General features: G+C 38.8%; 1 protein-coding gene across 14 annotated transcripts in view; it reads right to left on the bottom strand.

Moving 5' to 3' along the window:
• Nucleotides 1-20,012, bottom strand: part of setd5 (SET domain containing 5) — a 215,040-nt gene that overhangs the window by 111,546 nt on the left and 83,482 nt on the right. For all 14 annotated transcript variants that reach the window (XM_059944770.1, XM_059944763.1, XM_059944761.1 and 11 more), the window contains 5 exons: nt 15,001-15,243; nt 14,356-14,504; nt 13,811-13,928; nt 4,175-4,284; nt 2,743-2,992 (listed from right to left, as the gene is read on the bottom strand). In XM_059944770.1, coding sequence (XP_059800753.1) covers nt 2,743-2,992; nt 4,175-4,284; nt 13,811-13,928; nt 14,356-14,504; nt 15,001-15,243 — 870 coding nt within the window. The remainder of the gene's footprint in view (nt 1-2,742; nt 2,993-4,174; nt 4,285-13,810; nt 13,929-14,355; nt 14,505-15,000; nt 15,244-20,012) is intronic.

The following is a 20,012-nucleotide window of genomic DNA, read 5'->3' as shown; positions in this document are numbered from 1 at the left end:
TCCACAATCGCTTATCTGAAATTCAAAAAGCTCTGAAAACTGAAGTTCTTCCACCAACAGCTGACAACACTCAGGTATGACGTGGCAGCACTAGCAAAAGCTGCCAGATGTCAGTTATGGCTCAGTGCTCGTACTGGTTACACATGCATTTGCTGTTCACTGATATTTTGTGTTCACTGTTGACTTTGTGTTTAATTTCACTGTGAAAATGTCAAAAAGAGCTGCAGATACTCCTATGGGTAACAATGAGAAAAAGAGAAGGAAGCATCTATCATTATCAATAACGCAGAAAGTGGAGTTATTGCAGAAGCTTGATCATGGTGTGTCTGTGCGGCATCTTACTGAATACAAGTTTCTGAAGTTTTATAGTGACAGCGACATCGTACAATTATTCCAATAAGTCATTTACTATGTGTTTGATTTGGTTTATTTGAAGCTAGTTATTTTTGTTTTATTGAATGTTTTTGTTAGAAATAAAAAAAAATTCTTGTCATTATTCCCTGAACAATACAGTATAACAACTATTAGGTATTATAAGTAATCTAGAGATGATTTAAAGTATACAGGATGGTCTGCTTAGGTCCAGAGCTCTGCTGGGTCTTAAAGTCCACCCACACTGAAACAGGTTAAATAAAGGACTTAAGCATACATGATTTTTTGTATCCGCAGGGGGTCCCGGAACCAATAGCGAGGGATTCTGAAATCTGAAAAGTTCTGAATTCCGAAATGCGACTGGCACCAAGGATTTCAGCTAATGGACTGTGGACCTATATTGTTTCTGCAAAAAAATATTTGTGCTAAATGTTAACTACAGGCAGTCCCCGGGTTACGAACGAATTCAGTTCCTGAGTCCATCTTTAAGTCAGATTTGTACACAAGTCGGAACGACTACATCCAGTATTATTTAGCATCAGTCAGTCAAATGTTTGTCTCAGCATATAGTATATATTTTACCTTTCTACGCATATAAAACACTTAAGAAACATATATATTCCAATAATTAAACCACAGTGTTGCTTAGTAATAATTGTAGCTTTCAATGCCTTTCACATGCTCCATTATTCTCACATTATTCTTTAAAATTGTTCTGATCGTTGACTGACTGTAGCTTAACGCTTTTCCAATGACCGTTGATGTTTCTCCTCTTTCCAAGTGCTTTATTATTTCCACTTTATTTTCAATCATGATCGTTTTCCGTCAACGGAACAGAAACACTGCAGGCGGCAGGTCCCGAGCTCCGCTGGGTCCTAAGGACAACCGCACTGAATTCCCCAGGTCCTAAAGTCCACCGCACTGAGACAGTTTAAATGGGACAAGTGGGGGCTATGTCGGGTTTGGGTATTTGATCCTCCTCAATATTCTGCTTGGGAATTTAAACTGGTGGTGGCATTGTTTGTTTTTACGAGGTCGAGTTGCAAGCTCGACATCAACCTGGCGTGCTCGGGAGTGGTCTGTCACTGGATTGAACTCGGGAACCACCATTCTTGAGCCCGACCGCTGATCTCACTGCGCCACCAGCCGACCAGAAAAGGGAGGGGCAGGGTGGTGGTCAGGGTGAATCTTGCTCAGAAAAATCTAAGCCAAATACAAAGTTACACACTCAACACAGTGTCAATGACAACAACTTAAAATGGCAGACGGTGTCGTGATCCGACTTAAAATGGCGGACAGCATTCTCCTTCCTCGGTTCGTAAGTACGAGTTGTTTGTAAGTCAGACGTTCGTAATTCGGGGACTACCTGTATTAAGGATTATGAAGGCATTATAACACCAAGAAACATCAGGCTATCACAGACAGCTGATGAATCCAAATCCTCTCCCTGCTATAACTTTTCTCCAAATTTAATCAGAAAGACAGTTGTAAACATTTTTAAACAGAAATGAAAAATCACAGCAGCTGTTGCAAAAATATAACCTATTTACAAACCAAGCTAACCAGATATGAGAAATCATGGAGAAATTATAGCTGCTTTCTTTTATCATCTCTGCTTAACAAAGCATACCATTAACACAAGTTGCTTCAAATACTAAGGAATTGGTCTGGACATTGGGTGTAATTCCACTTGGTATTATTCCATAAACTGTTTCAAAATAACGCAACAAGGTATTTTAATGCGGATGTGCAAAAAGGGCCTTAGAGTATCATCTGAAAGACAAAACTACCAAGGTACCTGGCCCAGCTTTCCGTGCTCAAGTCTCTGGATATTGCTGGCTTAAAGTGCTCCCAAATAAGGAAAACATGCAACATCGAACTAAAATTCCACCCAAAGTTAAGGAGTTATCTGACTGATTACCTCTCCTTAACGCCTGTACAGTACAAAACTCCTTTAGCACCAATTTCAAAAGTGCAGGGGGAGAGATGGAGGCATCTATGAATGCTAGCCTTTTGATGGCAGGCACATCAGATCAGCGACTACAAACTGACTCAGTCTAACTTTTTGCATTCAGTTACTGAACCAGATAGCTGGAATACCAGTGGGGTTCTTTTCACATCAGATTAATTTTGCAGGAATATACTTGCAAAATAAATTGTCTTAATATACTGTACACTTAATGGCAACTCTACAATTTTGTTGGTGTCTCACCTTGATCTTTTAGTTGTTATAAAAAGTGAGAAAAAAAAACAAGGGCAGTTTATCTCTGTTTTAAAGGCAGATGGATAAATATTATCAGATGTGTTTCACTCACATCTGGACACAATCTACCACAGCAGTTACCTTCATTTACATGTGCACGCTCATACCTCACTGTCACTTGCTTGATTTTGTAAAGTTAACTCGGGCTGGTCTTTAGATTCTGCTGCTCCTTCCTGCTGTTGGCCGTTATTTTCATCAGACCCCTGATTGAGCTCCAACTCCATCTCCCATTCTTTCCGCCTGGCTTTCCTCCGCCTTGTCTCTGCACCAACAGGGGGCTCCATTGACTCCTGATTGTGTTTCTGGACAGGACAATTCTGATTCCCCTTATGGCAGGCACAGTCAACCTTATATTTACTATTATGAATCGAAAAATAAAATACTTATTAAAAGTACCTGTTAAAGTTTACTTTCAGTTGCAAGTCATTGACTAACAAATATATTTTACCATTTTACATAAAATAAACTACTCACATGAAGGTGCACAAGTTCCCTATATTAATCATGGATGTTACATAAACTACACATTTGCAAGAGAGGCAAGTAAAATCGAACACAATTTAAAGCTGCAGAAATATTTGGGGAGCTCCATGGTTTAGTACATGCAAACAACTGAAGGAATAGGTGCAGCTCAACTTCCCCATTCTTGACTTTTAATAAGAACATGGCTAAACTGAAATTTCTTCAGAGACACAAAAAGCCCTAGTTATTATGTCCCTCTGAAACTTCAGACTAACTTGCCAGGAGCTTTTACTGAGCTTTGAGGTGCAGCAAAACTTTGACAGTACAGCCCCTATGGGTCAATGGTAATGTCAGACCACTGGAAGTTAGTCAATATTCCAGACTACTGGATATTACCCAGATCAACTTTCAGTTCATTTATTTTACTTTCATGTTATACAGTAATATAATGAATTTTCCAGTGAACACTAAGGTTAAAGGGAACAGAAAAGACTGACTGAGGCCCAACCTAACTACCATTCCTAACCTCTGCTATTCTACCTGGATCCCAGTCACATACCCAGCCCATGGTCTGTACAGCAACTCTGTCTCCACTTTGACCCTGGATGTACACCCAACACACACTGTGGGCCACTAGCATAAGCTCTGAGTTTACCAATGAGCTAGATACTAAATTACCTGGATTCTGAACGTGGATGCTAGATTATTGGTGTTGTATCTGCAAATTTGCAAAAGCTTCAATTACCATTTAGAAAGTTTGCCTTATTGTGAGATAAGCCTATTTAAAAGTACGTTCCCACTACCTTCCTTCTCTAGCTGTTAAACTATTAATCCCTGCACAGTGATCATCTAACTCCATCGCAGTCTACTAACTCATTTGTGCACAAATGCCATTTGTCCTGAAATGCAGTTAACTCCTTTTTTGCAATATGTGAGAAGCTATGAGAGGATTAACTAGTTGCATTGCAGCTGCTAAGTTGCAACTTCACTAATTATGTTTTTCTTTAGAAGCACAAATTTGTGCTTCTAAATAAAAAGACATTTTGATAAATCTATGGTATTCCTCATCACACTTACCAGCTGCTGTATTCATAGTCAAAGCCAATAGTCACCTCATTGTCTTTTGGGATGTTTGTGATGGCATATATACAAAGGTGGATCATTCCATCAGCAATCATGTGCCGTACCTGGAGATACAAGAATGCAAGCTGTAGCAATCAGTTGTTTTTTTCTTTTCAGATTCTTAAATGTTAAGTTAAATCCATTTTAATTTGTGCTGCCTTTAGATTTCCTTTTTTTAAAAATATATAGTATTTGAGATAACACATTATAAAATAACAAACAGGGACTCCAATTTTTGTTGCAGGATGCAATGACCAAAGATACAAGTGTATGACTACATCATAACAGGCCATATAACCTACACATACACTACAATAGTAGGCAAAAGCATAAGAAAATATGCATATGAAAATAGATTTTAAAAATATGCATTTTAATTATATTTAAACTATAGGTAAATAAAAGTTCTTTGAGCTCAAGTGATGAATTTTGTCTCTGAGGACAATAGTGATTTCAAAATTTGTTATTTTACTGAAACAAGTTAATGTCTTATGCTGGTTGCTTAGAGGAAAGGAAGTTTTGTCATACATTTGACAGCAATAAATGTACAATTCTTAAAAGCCATTTGGACAAGTTAATGGAGAGAATTTTTGGAGGAATTTAGGTCAAGTACAGGCAAAATAGACAAGCTTAAGTTGCATGAACAAGCTATGCTGAAGGGCCTGTTTCTGTGCTGTAAGAGGAGAAATAAAAATAAAACTTATAGCCTCTTAAATAACTAAAGAGCTGCATGTAACTACTCACATTTTTTACTTCAGAATCAGGTTTATTATCACTGGCATGTGACGTAAAATTTGTTAACTTGAACAGAAAAAAATCATCCTTTTTACTGAGGAATAATAAAAACAGTGGGTTTCACACTTTCTCGTAACTGTATTGGATGAGATAGTTTAAAAAAAACTAATAAACTTAACCAGACCATCAGATTAGAAATTATTTTTCTGCACGAAGCTTCATGATCTGATACGATAATGCCTTCAGTACAAATTGTATCTCAAAGGATTAAGTTCACAGAACCGCAGACATGAAATATAGTTTAGGATTCAGATAATGTAAGAGTAAAAGCAGGAGAAAGAGGGAAAAAAAGAGAAAGAAGGAAAAATTAGCTTTCTATGTCACATGTATATCAAAGCTTAGAATGAAATATGTGGCTTGTGTCAAATCATATCAACAAGGATTGTGCTGGGGGCAGCCCATAAGTATTGCAGCATGCCCACAACTTACTAACCTTAATCCTAACTGCATGTCTTTGGAATGTGGGAGGAAACAAGAGAACCCAGAGGAAACCCACAGTAACAGGGAAAATGTGCAAACTACTTACAAACAGCAATGGGAATCAAACCCCAATCATTATACAGAGTGGTGCGCTCTGTATGCAGTATGTGGGAGGTCAGGGTCAACACAGTTGTCTGATGACCACACTTGCAATAGATGCATCCAGCTGCAGCTCCTATCAGACCGAGTTAGGGAATTGGAGCAGGAGCTGGATGAACTACGGATCATTTGGGAGGCAGAGGCAGAGGCAGAGATAGATAAGAGTTATCGGCAGGTAGTCACACCGAAAAGACAGGAGGTAGGCAAATGGGTGACAGTCAAGAGAGGAAGGGGGAGCAGACAGAGAGAGAAGAGCACCACTGTGGCCGTTCCCATCAAAAATAAGTATATCGTTTTGGATACTGTTGGTGGGGATGACCTACCAGGAACAAGCTGCAGTGGTCCTGTCTCTGGCACTGAGGTTGGACCCTCGACTAGGAAGGGGAGGAGGGAAGAGAAGAAAGCGGTATTGATAGGGGATTCTATAGTCAGGGGGGCGGATAGGAGATTTTGTGGGGAAGATAGGGAGTCTCGGATGGTATGTTGCTTCCTTGGTGCCGGGGTCTGAGATATCTCAGATCGGGTGCAGGTTATTCTCGAGAGGGAGGGCAAGAATCCAGATGTTGTTGTCCATGTAGGGACCAATGACATGGGTAGGATGAGTGAGGGGGTCCTGCGTAGGGAGTTCAGGGAGTCAGGGAGTTAGGTGCGAAGCTGAAGACAAGTTCCTCCAGGGTAACAATCTCAGGATTGCTACCTGTGCCATGTGCGAGTGGGGCAAGGAACAGAAAGATTATAAAGATTAATACGTGGCTGAGAGGATGGTGCAGGAGGGAGGGCTTCAGGTTTGTAGATAATTGGGCTTTGTTCCAGGGAAGGTGGAATCTGTTCCAAAGGGACGGTTCACACCTGAACTGGAGCGGTACTAACATTCTTGCAGGGAAGTTTAAACTTCTTGGGGGGGGGGGGGGGGGTTTAAACTAAATTTGCAGGGGGCGGGGATCCAGAATGTGAGAGAAGATAGCAAGAGGAAGAATAAAGGACAGGTGGGGACTACACAGTTCCGGAATATTAAGTGTGTAGTAGAGAAAGGTGAGTCGGAACAAGTGATAAGGAGGACACATGTACAGAGGGATGGTCTGACGGAACATGGAATTAAATGTGTTGAAAGAATAAGTAAATTTAAGAAGGACAACTAAATTCTAGGGGCGTTTAGCCCGATGGGAGTTCGGGGAGCTGGGTTAAGCACAATAGGCAGCGATTCAAACAGAGAGAGGAGAAATGAGCTAAAAATTCTATATCTGAATGCACAGTGTCAGAAATAAGGCGAATGAGCTTGAAGCCCAGGTGCGAATGGGTAACTATGATGTTGTTGGGATAACGGAGACATGGCTGCAGGGAGATCAGACCTGGGAAATGAATGTACAAGGGTATACGTGCTATCGTAGGGATAGAAATGTGGGCAGAGGGGGTGGGGTGGCCCTGTTGGTGAGGAATGAGATTCAGTCCTTTGCAAGGGGGGACATAGGGTAAGGAGAAGTAGAGTCTGTGTGGATAGAACTGAGGAACAGGAAGGGCAAAAGGACCCAAATGGGTGTTGTCTACAGGCCACCAAACAGTAGCATGGATATTGGGTGCAAGTTGAATAGGGAGTTAACATTGGCATGTGGCAAAGGTAATGTCACAGTAGTTATGGGGAATTTCAACATGCAGGTGAACTGGGAGAATCAGGTTGGTGCTGGACCACAGGATAGGGAGTTTGTAGAGTGCCTACGGGATGCATTCTTGGAACAGCTTGTACGAGAGCCAACCAGGGACAAGACTATTCTGGATTTAGTGTTATGTAATGAACAAGATTTGATAAGCAATCTTGCAGTAAAGGAGCCATTAGGAGGTAGTGATCATAATATGATGTTTTTATCTGCAATTTGAGAAGGATAAGGGCAGCTCAGAGGTGTCAGTGTTGCAGTTGAACAGGGGAGACTATGGAGCCATGAGGGAGGAGCTGGCCAAAGTTGACTGGATGGATAGCCTAGCAGAAAAGACATTGGAACAGCAATGGCAGGTATTCTTGGGAATAATGCACAAGGTGCAAAATCAGTTCTTCCCCCAGAGAAAGAAGGATTCAAAGGGGGGGAAAGGGGCCACAGTGGTTGACAAAGCAAGTCAGAGATTGCATAGCATTAAAAAAAAAGCAAGTATGACAGAGCTAAGGTGAGTGGGAGGACAGATGATTGGGAAATTTTTAAGGAACAACAGAACTTAACTAAAAAGACATTACGGGGAGAAAAAATGAGGTATGAACGCAAGCTAGCCAGGAACATAAAGGAAGATAGCAAAAGCTTTTTTAGGTATGGGAAGAGAAAGAAGATCGTTAAGAACAATGTTGGGCCCTTGAAGAATGAACTGGGTGAAATTGTTATGAGAAACAGAGAAATGGCAGAAGAATTTAATGAGTACTTTAGATCTGTTTTCACTAAGGAAGACACAAGCAATCTCCCAGATGTATGGATGGGCCAAGGACATAGGGTAACAGAGGAAATGAAGCAGATTGACATTAGGAAGGAAACTGTGATGAGAAGACTGATGGGACTGAAGGCTGACAAATCCCCAGGTCCGGATGGTCTGCATCCTAGGGTACTAAAGGAGGTGGCCCTGAAAATTGCGGATGCATTGGTAATCATTTTCCAATGTTCCTTAGATTCAGAATCAGTTCCTGAGGATTGGAGAATGGCCAATGTTATCCCACTTTTTAAGAAAGGAGGGAGGGAGAAAACAGAGAACTATCGACCTGACATCGGTGATGGGGAAGATGCTAGAGTCCATTATTAAAGATGAAATAGTGGCATATCTAGATAGCAGTGATAGGATTGGGCAGAGCCAGCATGGATTTACCAAGGGTAAATCATGCTCGACTAATCTGTTGGAGTTTTTCGAGGATGTAACCAGGAAGTTAGACGGGGGAGATCCAGTGGATGTAGTGTACCTCGATTTTCAGAAGGCATTTGATTAGGTCCCACATAGGAGATTGGTGGGTAAAATCAAAGTTCAGGGCATCGGGGGGGAAGACTTTGACATGGATAGAAAACTGGTTGGCAGATAGAAAGCAAAGGGTAGCAGTGAATGGGTGTTTCTTGGAATGGCAGGTAGTGACTAGTGGGGTGCCACAGGGTTCGGTATTGGGACCACAGCTGTTTACAATTTACGTCAACGATTTGGATGAAGGCATTGAAAATAACATCAGCAAATTTGCTGATGATACTAAGCTGGGTGGCAGTGTGACATGTGATGAGGATGTTAGGAGAATTCAGGGTGACTTGGATAGGCTGGGTGAGTGGGCAGATACTTGGCAGATGATGTTTAATGTGAATAAGTGTGAGGTTATCCACTTTGGGAGTAAGAACAGGAAGGCAGATTATTATCCGAACGGTGTAGAGTTAGGTAAGGGAGAAATACAAAGAGATCTCGGAGTCCTTGTTCATCAGTCACTGAAGGTGAATGAGCAAGTGCAGCAGGCAGTGAAGAAGGCTAATGGAATGTTGGCCTTTATTACAAAGGGAATTGAGTACAAGAGCAAGGAAATCCTCTTGCATTTGTAGAGAGCCCTGGTGAGACCACACCTGGAGTATTGTGTACAGTTTTGGTCTCCAGGGTTAAGGAAGGACATCCTGGCTGTAGAGGAAGTGCAGCGTAGATTCACGAGGTTAATTCCTGGGATGCCTGGACTGTCTTACGCAGAGAGGTTAGAGTGACCGGGCTTGTACAAGCTGGAATTAAGGAGATTGAGGGGGGATCTGATTGAAACATATAAGATTATTAAGGGATTGGACAAGATAGAGGCAGGAAATATGTTCCAAATGCTGGGAGAGTCCAGTACCAGAGGGCATGGTTTGAGAATAAGGGGTAGGTCATTTAGGACAGAGTTAAGGAAAAAGTTCTTCTCCCAGAGAGTTGTGGGAGTCTGGAATGCACTGTCTTGGAAGGTAGTGGAGGCCAATTCTCTGGATGCTTTCAAGAAGGAGCTGGATAGGTATCTTATGGATAGGGGAATCAAGGGATATGGGGACAAGGCAGGAACCGGGTATTGATAGTAGTTGATCAGCCATGATCTCAAAATGGCCGTGCAGGCTCAAAGGGCTGAATGGTCTACTTCTGCATCTATTGTCTATTATTGCTGGCATTGTATAGCAACTGCACTAGCCACTACGCTACCACGTCACCCTCATCGCCCGCCCACATGGCTGCTCAATCCACATCAAAATACCAAACATGACAATACTAGGTAAAGAAATTTCCTATTTCACTCCTATAATATCAGTTCTTTGTAATCTAGACTTTAATTCTTGTGACACGTAACTAGGAGAAACAGCCTCTCTATCTATCCTATCAATACCTCTCAGATTCTAGTGCACCCAAATAAGATCTTGAGTTCTTGAGTTCTTCGAAACAGTAGCAAGTACAAGTCGATTTTATTCAATGGTTCATCCAGCTCAGATCAAGAGACAATCCAGTAAATCCGAGGCAGGTATATTATTGCCTGAACACAGGGACCTAAACTGTGCTTCGTGTGCTGTCACTGAAATTTTTAGAATATCACCAAGACTTCCTTATTTTTATATTCCAGCCTTCCTGGAATCGAGACCAACATTCCCATTTAACTTCCCAATTACTTCACAATATATGCAAGTTTACTTCTGTTTCACAAGTTGGAGGAAAGCCCTTTTAAACATGCACATTTACCAAGCAGCTTCTAAGAAATATTTTCATTTTCAAGAACAAGCTGACATTTTCTTTCATTATGCTCCATCTGCCATCTTCTTGGCTACTATTTAAATTGTATTTATCCAAAGGTCCAAATGAGGAGTTGAAATTAAGAGTTCTTTGCAGAATGAATGCTAGTGTAAACACTCCAGAAAACATTGGTAGCCATTGTGGAGAAAGGTTTCTATTCAATGAACACAATATTTGGTATCTTGCCAAGAATTTACTCTTGGAAGATGATAATTATTAGGCCTTGTGCATGGCAAAGTAAACAATCAACGCTGCCATTCCACTTATTGAGAATACTTAAGAATGAACAGTTAACTGGCTGACTGGGCAGAAGAAGGAAGCTTGGCCTAAGGCAAGACAAATTTTAAGCCTTGAGCCTGTGATACTTAAAAATCTGATCAGAAATGTCAAAGAATTCTCTTGAGAGGAATGTTTTTACTTATTTTTAATACTTTCCTGAGACCACAATTGTAAAACAGAACTAGCTACACTGCAAAAAATAATTATATTTGGGAAAAATAAAATTAGAATTCACATTTTTATGCATAGCTAAGCAATCATGTTGACACAACAAAGGTCTCCTTGAGCAAAGAAATAGAAATCAAGTAAGACAGGTGGAGGAAGGCCATATTTTTGTTAATATAAAACATTGTTGCTATACTGCCTCACTTTTGGACTGGAGAAAATCCTCAAGAAATCCTTTCCACATGGCAATAAAAAAACATATTTAGACTCATCAGTTCTATGCAAATATCAAAGTCATCTGTCTATAACACTTGGCATAATAACTAATTATATAAATATACACCACCATAAAAATCACAAATAATGAACTTTAAAAAAAGATTATTTGTGTAGTTTTACAGTCCTTGTTTCCAATGACCGTTCTGGATTAATCCTGCCACGATCTTGCAATCCAGTTGGGAAAAATTCCCCAAATCGCAAATTGAAATGAACTACCGTAGATTCCAGACTACAGAGCGCACCTGATTAAAAGCCGCACGCTCTAATTTTAGAAAGAAAATCAATTTTGTACTTGTACAAGCCGCATCGGATTTTAAGCCGCAGGTGTCCCACGTTGTAATATGAGATATTTACACAGAAAGATATTACACGTGAGGATTTTTAAACTTTTAATTAAATCCGTATGGTAACATAAACAAATACATATTGCAAATGCTTTTTTTCGAACAGTGCCTGTAACACAGCTACTTTTAAATAGACATACGTATCAGTAACACACAAATTACGTTGCGTATACTTTTTTTACTGAACAGTGCACGAACAACATTCCAATATCTCCTAACGACCGGTAAAAAAATATATATACTGCAGCCTACCAGGAAAAGTTATTGATTGCCTTTAACTTAAAAGCTGCATCATATGCTTTTCTTCGAGTGTTTTCCATGTTGATGAGGGTGAGTACAAATGACTGATTTACAATAATTTAATTGTGAAAGTGCGCTTGATTTATCGTACAATTTCATTGGACCTCTGTGAGCTACTCATCAATTTTATTGGTCTTGTTATGATCCCAGCCCCCTCCTTTGTGAGAATCGCAAGAGCACCCGTTGAGGTGGGGGGGGGTCAGTAGACCCAGGAAGCGAGAGAGAGAGAGAAACGTGCCAAATTGCACGTCCCACCCGGGATACAGAATAAGACGACAGCGACTATTGTCTCATGGAGACCACGTGAAAAGCCCTCGGGCAAGGTGGGCTGGTTGAGAGAGAGATTGCATCATCCCAACCTGATTGACACCTGCGACCCCGTGAGGAAGTATAAAGGAGAGTCTCAGGGGGACAGCCCCCTTCGTCGCACCAAGAAGACACGAGAGAGTGTTCTTGCAGCAGAGAAAAGCCATTCTGAAGGAAGCCACGTGTGTTAGGTTCCGGGATTGGAATTTGTGGCTGGAATCACAGAAAACCGCTTTTAACTAACATCAGGGCGAGGAAACCAACGCTCCCCCGATTTCACGGAAGATTCATCAAGACTCGGCAAGTTCTTTCTCTTCTCCCCCAATCTCTCTCTGTCGGTCACCCCACGTGAAACCCAGCGATTTTCAAAGGGCTGAGGCCTGCAGACTTTCTGAGTGGCTTTTATATTTCCAACGGACAATCTATTAACCCCTAGACACCAGCAGAGCTCACTTTTTAATGATGATTATTACTATACCCGCGCTTTAGATTGAGTGTTGACGATGTGCAATATCTGAATATATGTATTAACCCTACTTTTGTGTCCCTTTATAAATAAAACGTTTGAAAATAGTGACATCAGACTTCAACGGACCTCTCTATCTTTGCTGGTAAGTTCTCCAGTTACGGGATTCATAACAGTTTACTGTTACGAGGCAAAATGTTTTTGGCAGCATGAAAAAAAAACATGCATTAGCCGCACCGTAGTATAGGCCGCAGTGTTCAAAGCGTGGGAAAAAAGTAGCGGCTTATAGTCCAGAATTTACGGTAGTAACTTTCAACCTCTAACTGTAATCTGTAGCACTCATTTACCATTTTAACTCGAGCCACACGTGCAGCTGTAAATATCACTTTTAGATCCATTCTTCGTAGTCAGTTCATCCTCTTCCAGCATAAAGTATTCTACTTTTCTGTAAACTTTGTAAGATTTTACACAGCGCTATTGCTCAAATACAGATTCAAACTATTCATTAGAAACAATATATATTCCTTGAACATTAAAATTATGTTAGAATGCATTTAATTATGCCCCATTTAATGCAAAATGGTAGTGTAATACACAAGTTAATTATAGGCAACCCATATATACCAAATCATTGAATTAAATGTACAGCTCAAACCATAATCCTAACCGAACATTTTTATGAAGTAGCAGCAACATGTCATACATATTTTCCTTGTTTACTGATGAGACAGACAACGGGGGAGCTGTGTGACCTCAGACATAATGAGGAACAGGCCTCAAGCTTGACTGTTGCAGCAGACCAGGAGAGGAGACACCAAAGGCAGTGAGGTGTGGCATCCATGCTGGATTGGAGGCTGATCCCTCCCATCAGTGATGTTTGATCGAATGGATGACAAGCAAGATTGCATACATACTTTCACCTGCACACTACTGAAAACTTCATAACACCCATGTGCCAGCAATTTACATGATATGTCACTCAGGAACTTTGGCTATAATATATAATTTTTTAAAAGAGTAAATACATGTTTTCTGCTATCTTATATGTGCTATATGCACCATGTGCTGTGTATGTCTGGTGGCACTGTGTTTTGCACCTTGGCACTGGAGGAACACCTTCATTTGGCTGGATTCATGGGTATTCATGTATGGTTGAATAACAATTAAAAATGAACTTAAACTTGATGTACAAGTTTAAAATAATATATATGAATGTCAGAATTTTCTATCTAAGTTTTCACAAAGGCCATAAATAATATTTACTTATTTCTCCTTAATGATTTTAAGTGATGATTACCATACAAGCATAAAATTAAATAAAAGCAAAGATAATTAGAAAAGACTGACCTCAGCATTGGGAGCACATGACCTTCTAATGAAACGAGCATCATTCCCAAATGTTCGGGCATCAACGCACATCTCCACCTCATTGAATTTTGAGTAGAAGAGTACAAAAGGATAGGGTCTGTAATCCAAGGCAACAAAATTTAATTGTCATTTTTAGAGCCGATTTATCCAAGAGATTATTTAATATATGTGAGACATATACTGATAGTATATTGAATTGAAGGGAAGGGAAGTCAAGAAGATCAGTAATATTTGATCCCGTGTCTATTTGCTAATTGCATCAATTGCAATTTTAGCAATAGTACAATTTCAAATGAGAAACTAATGACATAAACCAAATAGTAAACATTATTAACCAATGTGCAATCCAACATAATGCAATAAATATGACAAGAAAATTAAGGGGTCACAGTTAACAAAATCTTTGAAATACATTTTTTTATTCAGCATAAATTAATGCAGGATTCTCCAACTAAGTTAAGAAGATAAAACCTACAGTTACTTTTATGTTAGTAGCATGTTACTCAAATTTTATACTGTCCTACCTTTTAAAGAAATGACCATTGACTTCAAACTGTTGCCGCAGCATCACCTTTCCACGATATTCAATAATGAGTATGTCTGGTGATAGGTCTCTGGCTGCTCTCAAAATTTTGCGATGCCGCTGAACTCTTGTGACTTTACCAAGCTGTAGCTGTCAAGTGAAGGAAAATAACATTCAAGCAACTAAATTATTATTTTCCTGGTGATGCTGTGAGGCCTGATGGCTTAACTGCCTTTTACAACACAAAATACAAATTGAAAAATGGAAGAAAGCAAAATTAATATATTGTCACTTTTTCTTTAAAAATGCTATTAAGTTAAAATGGAAAATACCTCAGGAGTATCTACAAGATATAGCCTTAATTGCCTGAGATACAGCATGGAATAGGCTCTTCCAGCCTATGAGCCACGCCACCCAGAAACCTCCAATCAGACCTTGTCTAATCACAGGACAATTTACAATGACCAATTAACCAACCAACCGCTATGTCTTTGGACTACTGAAGGGAACCGGAGTATCTGATAAAACTCGCAGTCACAGGAGAAAATACAAACTCACTGCAGGAATTGAACCTGAGCCACCTGTATTGCAGTGCTGCTGGCCACTACTCTACCGTACCGTGTAGATTGTCTGACCCTGTTCTTACCTGCATCTGAGAGCCGAGAATTGTATTGTTGCAGGCCAATTCCGTTTTGTTAATAGTGTCCAGCATAACGTTTTTACCCACAGAGTCTTTCATTGTTAACCGATGTAGTTCCAGGAGGTTTTGTACATCTGCACTGTACTGATTTGCAAAAGATTCCTCATATTGATCTGTCCAGAGTCGAATCCTGTTTTCCCATCCTTCTGCAGTATTTTCATCCAATGCATGCGCTTCTGACAATGAATTCTAATTTAAAAAGAATCAGAAAATAACCAAATTTAACCACCTACTGAAAAGGGTAAACTAGAATTTATCTTAACTCTACTTAAACCTGCTTCTAGAATATTGCTCTTTTAATATGCAAACAGTGGTGGCAGTTTCAGTCAAATCATATTTTAAATTTCCCCTTCTTAAAGCCAGTTCCACTATATGATGCAACACAAGACATCCACTGAAATACTTTTCCATTGGTAAAAGATCTACCAGCTGCAACTAAATCAGACTGCTCATTGAAGTGAAAATAAACCACAGAAAATTGTGACCCTAGAACAATTATTTAGCTCTTTTGTCTTTGCCATAACTACATTTTCACAGTCCTCTGTTTTAGCTAGTTTTCATTGAGATATAATGTATTTATTGAGATACTGTGTGGAAATGGCTTTTCTGGCTCTTTGAGCCACACCATGCAGCAATCCCCGATTTAACCCTAGAATTTGCAATTACCAATGAACCTACAATCCAGCACTTCAATGAATAGTGGGAGGAAGGTGGAGCACTTGAAGAAAACCCACACATTCCACAGGGAGAACACACTGACCCCGATGCCCCAAGCTGTAATAACGTCGCACTAACTGCTATCTCACTGTGCCACCCACTGGAGAAACATGGCAGCAGTTGCAGTGGGTAGCAATTATTTTCTATAATTATGCTCTTCATTCAACAGTCTTATTCCTAGTCCTAATACTGTAAAATAATGCATCGATGGCTCCTGCTTTCAAGATAGTAGAGGACAAAATTTGTTAAAAATATCGTCAATGAGAATTGGCTGTGGCAGTTTTCAGGAGTGAATGTGTGCAACCCCCTTACTGGGCTCATATACAAACTTGGCTGATTAACTAACTCTGCCAACAGCCATGTGACTCAGCAGTGAGGCCACCTTTCATAAGTAATATACGTCTAGGGCCGGTATGATTTGGGGTTCAACCAAGCAGGAAAGGTGGGATATTTCGGGAAGCAATACGAATTCTAGTCAATCCAATGTAAATACTGCTCCATGGAAAGTTATTATTCACCAGAAAATTAACAGATCGCACACCAGCATAAAATTACAAAAGAAATATTTACCAAATTTTCTATTTTACAGAAATAGAGAAGAAAATTAGAAGGGCATAAGATTTGGAGCTTATTTCTTTATTTCTGGTGTATCGCTTTACTCGTGTGCTGAACCCACAGTCTGCGTGAAGGTACATGTCACAGTATGAATTTCCCTCAAAGACTATCTCAAATAAACTGGCTCTCTCAGAAGTATTGACCCTTCCTCCTTGAAGCCATTCATCTACACAAAGCACTTCTAACAACAGGGACTCTCCTTCAAATGACATTCTGTGGCATCTTCCCTTGTCCCTCGATCCACAGATCCCACCAAAAACACAACCCAAATCAGACTACTGTCCTTCAGAAATCTGCTCCCATCCAGTACTCTCAGATGTACCACTGGACAGAAAGTTATTATACATACCAAGACAACTGTGATTGGCTGACACCATGTTGCTAAGTAGGATAACACTGTTCCTTATCTTTCGCCAAAGCCAAAACACTCAATACTAGCAGGACATACTAACTTTACAGAGAACTGCTCACAGCAGAGCAGTAGAAACCTCAGACAGGGCATTACATTCTCCTTCCAACAAAGACAGACACATCCTCATGACTTTGGAACTTATTAAAACATAATTACACAGTATTCAAACCAATTTTGTGATTCCAGGACCCCCAATCCATTTGTAAGTGGAAGTAACATATCTCACTATTTGGATGGATGAAACACTGTTTCCCTGATGCATCATATGTCTGCCCATCTGGGGTCTACTTATTCTCGAAGACCTCCTTATTTCATCTTCGGCTTCTTCAGCTTCAGCCACTCCTTGTGACCATTCCTGTCTACTAGTGGCTGCCTTCCACTGTCTATCACTTGTATCTTCAGGTGACGCAGGACCCCTGCCACGTGACTGAGCTCAACTTCATCCCCAATTAGACTGCAGACTAGGTTCCCCTCATTGTCTATTATCACGTTTGACTGTCCACTGCTCGTCCTCCCTGCCATATCCGAGTCAAGGCTGGTAGATTCAATCATGTTCTCATCAATTCTTCAGGAGTTTGCGTAAGGCAAAGCATAACACACTCCCATTTCCTCATTCGCTAAGTCTGTACAGCACTCAGTAGTTGGTCCCTCTTCATGTCTTTCCACTGAAATCACACTATTTTCACCTTTCTGTTCTCCTCCCGTGCAGAGTTTTCCTACTAGGCTTAATAAAAGTGGAGGGGCGGGGGGGGGGGGGTTGCACTATATATCAAATCATCTTAATCATCTTATAAAAGTGAAAATTGTTGAAAAAATGTCTCTTGCTTTAGACAATATTATGGAATGTGTAACTGTAGGAATTAGAGAGATCAAAAATATAATTATAAGCTGTATATATAGAATCCCAGGATCCAACTGATATATTTAAAGATAAGCTAGCTGGGTTATATGATAACATTAACAATGAGAAGGTAGTTCTTGTGTGCAGGGATTTTAATATTGACTTGTTAAATCCTCATGGACATACACAAATAACAAATTTTATCAATACAATGTTTTGCATGAGTTTATATCCTTCAATCACACAACCAAGCAGGATAACTGTAAATAGTGCTAAACTCATTGATAACATATTTACAAATGTTACTGATGGGAAAATAACAGGTTTACTCATAAATGATGTTAGCAATCACCTGCCTGTTTTTGTAGCTTTTCAGAGCTGCATCATGATTAATAATGAAATTAAAACTAGTAGGTTAATTTGACATATAACAGAAGGTTTCATTAAATCTCTTAAGGAGGAGTTAATTAAACAAGATTGGAATACAGTTTATGTAGATGATGTAGATGAAGCCTAAGAAGCACTTGCTTCTGTAATAACTAATTTGTATGATACACACTGCACTCTAGTTAAAAAAGTTGACAAAGAGAAATATATTGATAAGCCTTGGTTAACAAAGGGAATACAAAATGCTTGTAAAAAGAAAAATGTATTATATAAGAAATTTTTAAAGCATAGAACAAAGGAAGCTGAAATTAAATATAAGATGTATAAAAATAAGCTAACAAATATTATATCTTGTAAAAGGAGTAATTATAGTAAATTATTGGAGAATAATAGAAATAATATTAAAAATACTTGGAGAGTTTTCAATAAAAGAAAAACAGTTTACCCATATTACTTTAATTCAAACAATGATATGGTAGTAAAGGATACTAATTTGGTTGCAGATAGGTTTACTAATTTATTAATGTGGGAACCAAATTAGCTAAATCAATTACTGAACCCAGCAATAAAGATAGAGTAAATAGTAATATTATCAATATAAACACTTAAACTATGTTTATTAGAACAACTGATGAAAAAGAAATAATTGATATAGTATGTAAATCAAAGAGCAAGTAATCAACAGATTGGAATGGATATAGTATGTATTTAACTGAAAATATCATTGACTGTGTTGTGAAACCACTAACTCATATCTGTAATCAGTATTTGATTGCTGGAAAATTCCCCAATAAAATGAAAATAGTCAAGGTCAATCCAATATACAAAGCTGGATATGTATTTTCATGTAAACATGTATTTTCAAATTATAGACCAGTTTCGTTGCTCTCACAGTTTTCCAAAATATTGGAAAAAATATTTGTTCGAAAGTTAAATGATTTTATAACAAAACATATACTGTGAACAGCAATATGGTTTCAGAAAAAAACAGAACCACTACAATAGCATTACTAGATTTTGTAGAAGTAATATCAAAAGCTATAGAAAGAAATGAATACACAGTGGGAATATTCCTTGATCTAAAAAAAAGCATTTGACACCATTGACCGTAAATCATTATTAACAAAATTAGAAAGATATGGTATTAGAGGAGTGGCACATGACTGGTTAAGTAGTTATTTGGAAGACAGGTATCAGTATGTACATATAAACAAATCGAATTCAAAACTTTTGAGGGTAACTTGTGGGGTTCCACAAGGTTCAGTGCTTGGTTCATTGCTGTTCATTTTGTATATAAATGATATATGTATGGTTTCTCAGACATTAAAATGCATATTATTTGCTGACGATACAACTATATTTTGTAGTGGGGAACATCTGAAACAACTTTTGGATACATTGGAGGAAGAACTAAAAACTATAAAGAAATGGTTTGATACTAACAAATGATCATTGAATCTAAGTAAAACTAAATTCTTAATATTTGGAAACGATGTACCAAACTTATATAAGTAAACTTAGAATAAATGATGTTTGAAATTGATAAGGTATCTGAAACAAAATTTTTTAGGGGTGGTAATAGATAATAAAATAAGCTGGAAACCACATATAAATTATGTCAAAGCAAAAATATCAAAATCTATTGCAATACTGTACAAAGCACAAGATTTCTTAAATCAGGAATCTTTGTATACATTATACTGTTCACTTATATTCCCAGACATGACTTACTGTGCAGAGGTATGGGGAAGTACGTACAGAACAAATACAAACTCAATTTTTTTACTCCAAAAGAAAGCCATACAAATTGTAAATAAGACAACTTATTATGAGCTAACCAATCCATTATTTATTCAACTAAGCACTTCAAAATTCAGAGATTTTGTAGATTTTTAAATAATACAAATTATGTATAAAGTAAAAATGGACAGTTATCACAAAGTATCCAAAGATTGTTTAAAATGAGAGAAAGTCAATATGATTTGA

This window comes from Hypanus sabinus, chromosome 19 (genome assembly GCF_030144855.1).
Source record: "Hypanus sabinus isolate sHypSab1 chromosome 19, sHypSab1.hap1, whole genome shotgun sequence".
In the NCBI taxonomy this organism is placed as follows: domain Eukaryota; kingdom Metazoa; phylum Chordata; class Chondrichthyes; order Myliobatiformes; family Dasyatidae; genus Hypanus; species Hypanus sabinus.
Note: the sequence above shows the minus strand (reverse complement) of the source record. Positions and strands in the feature narration are given on the sequence as shown.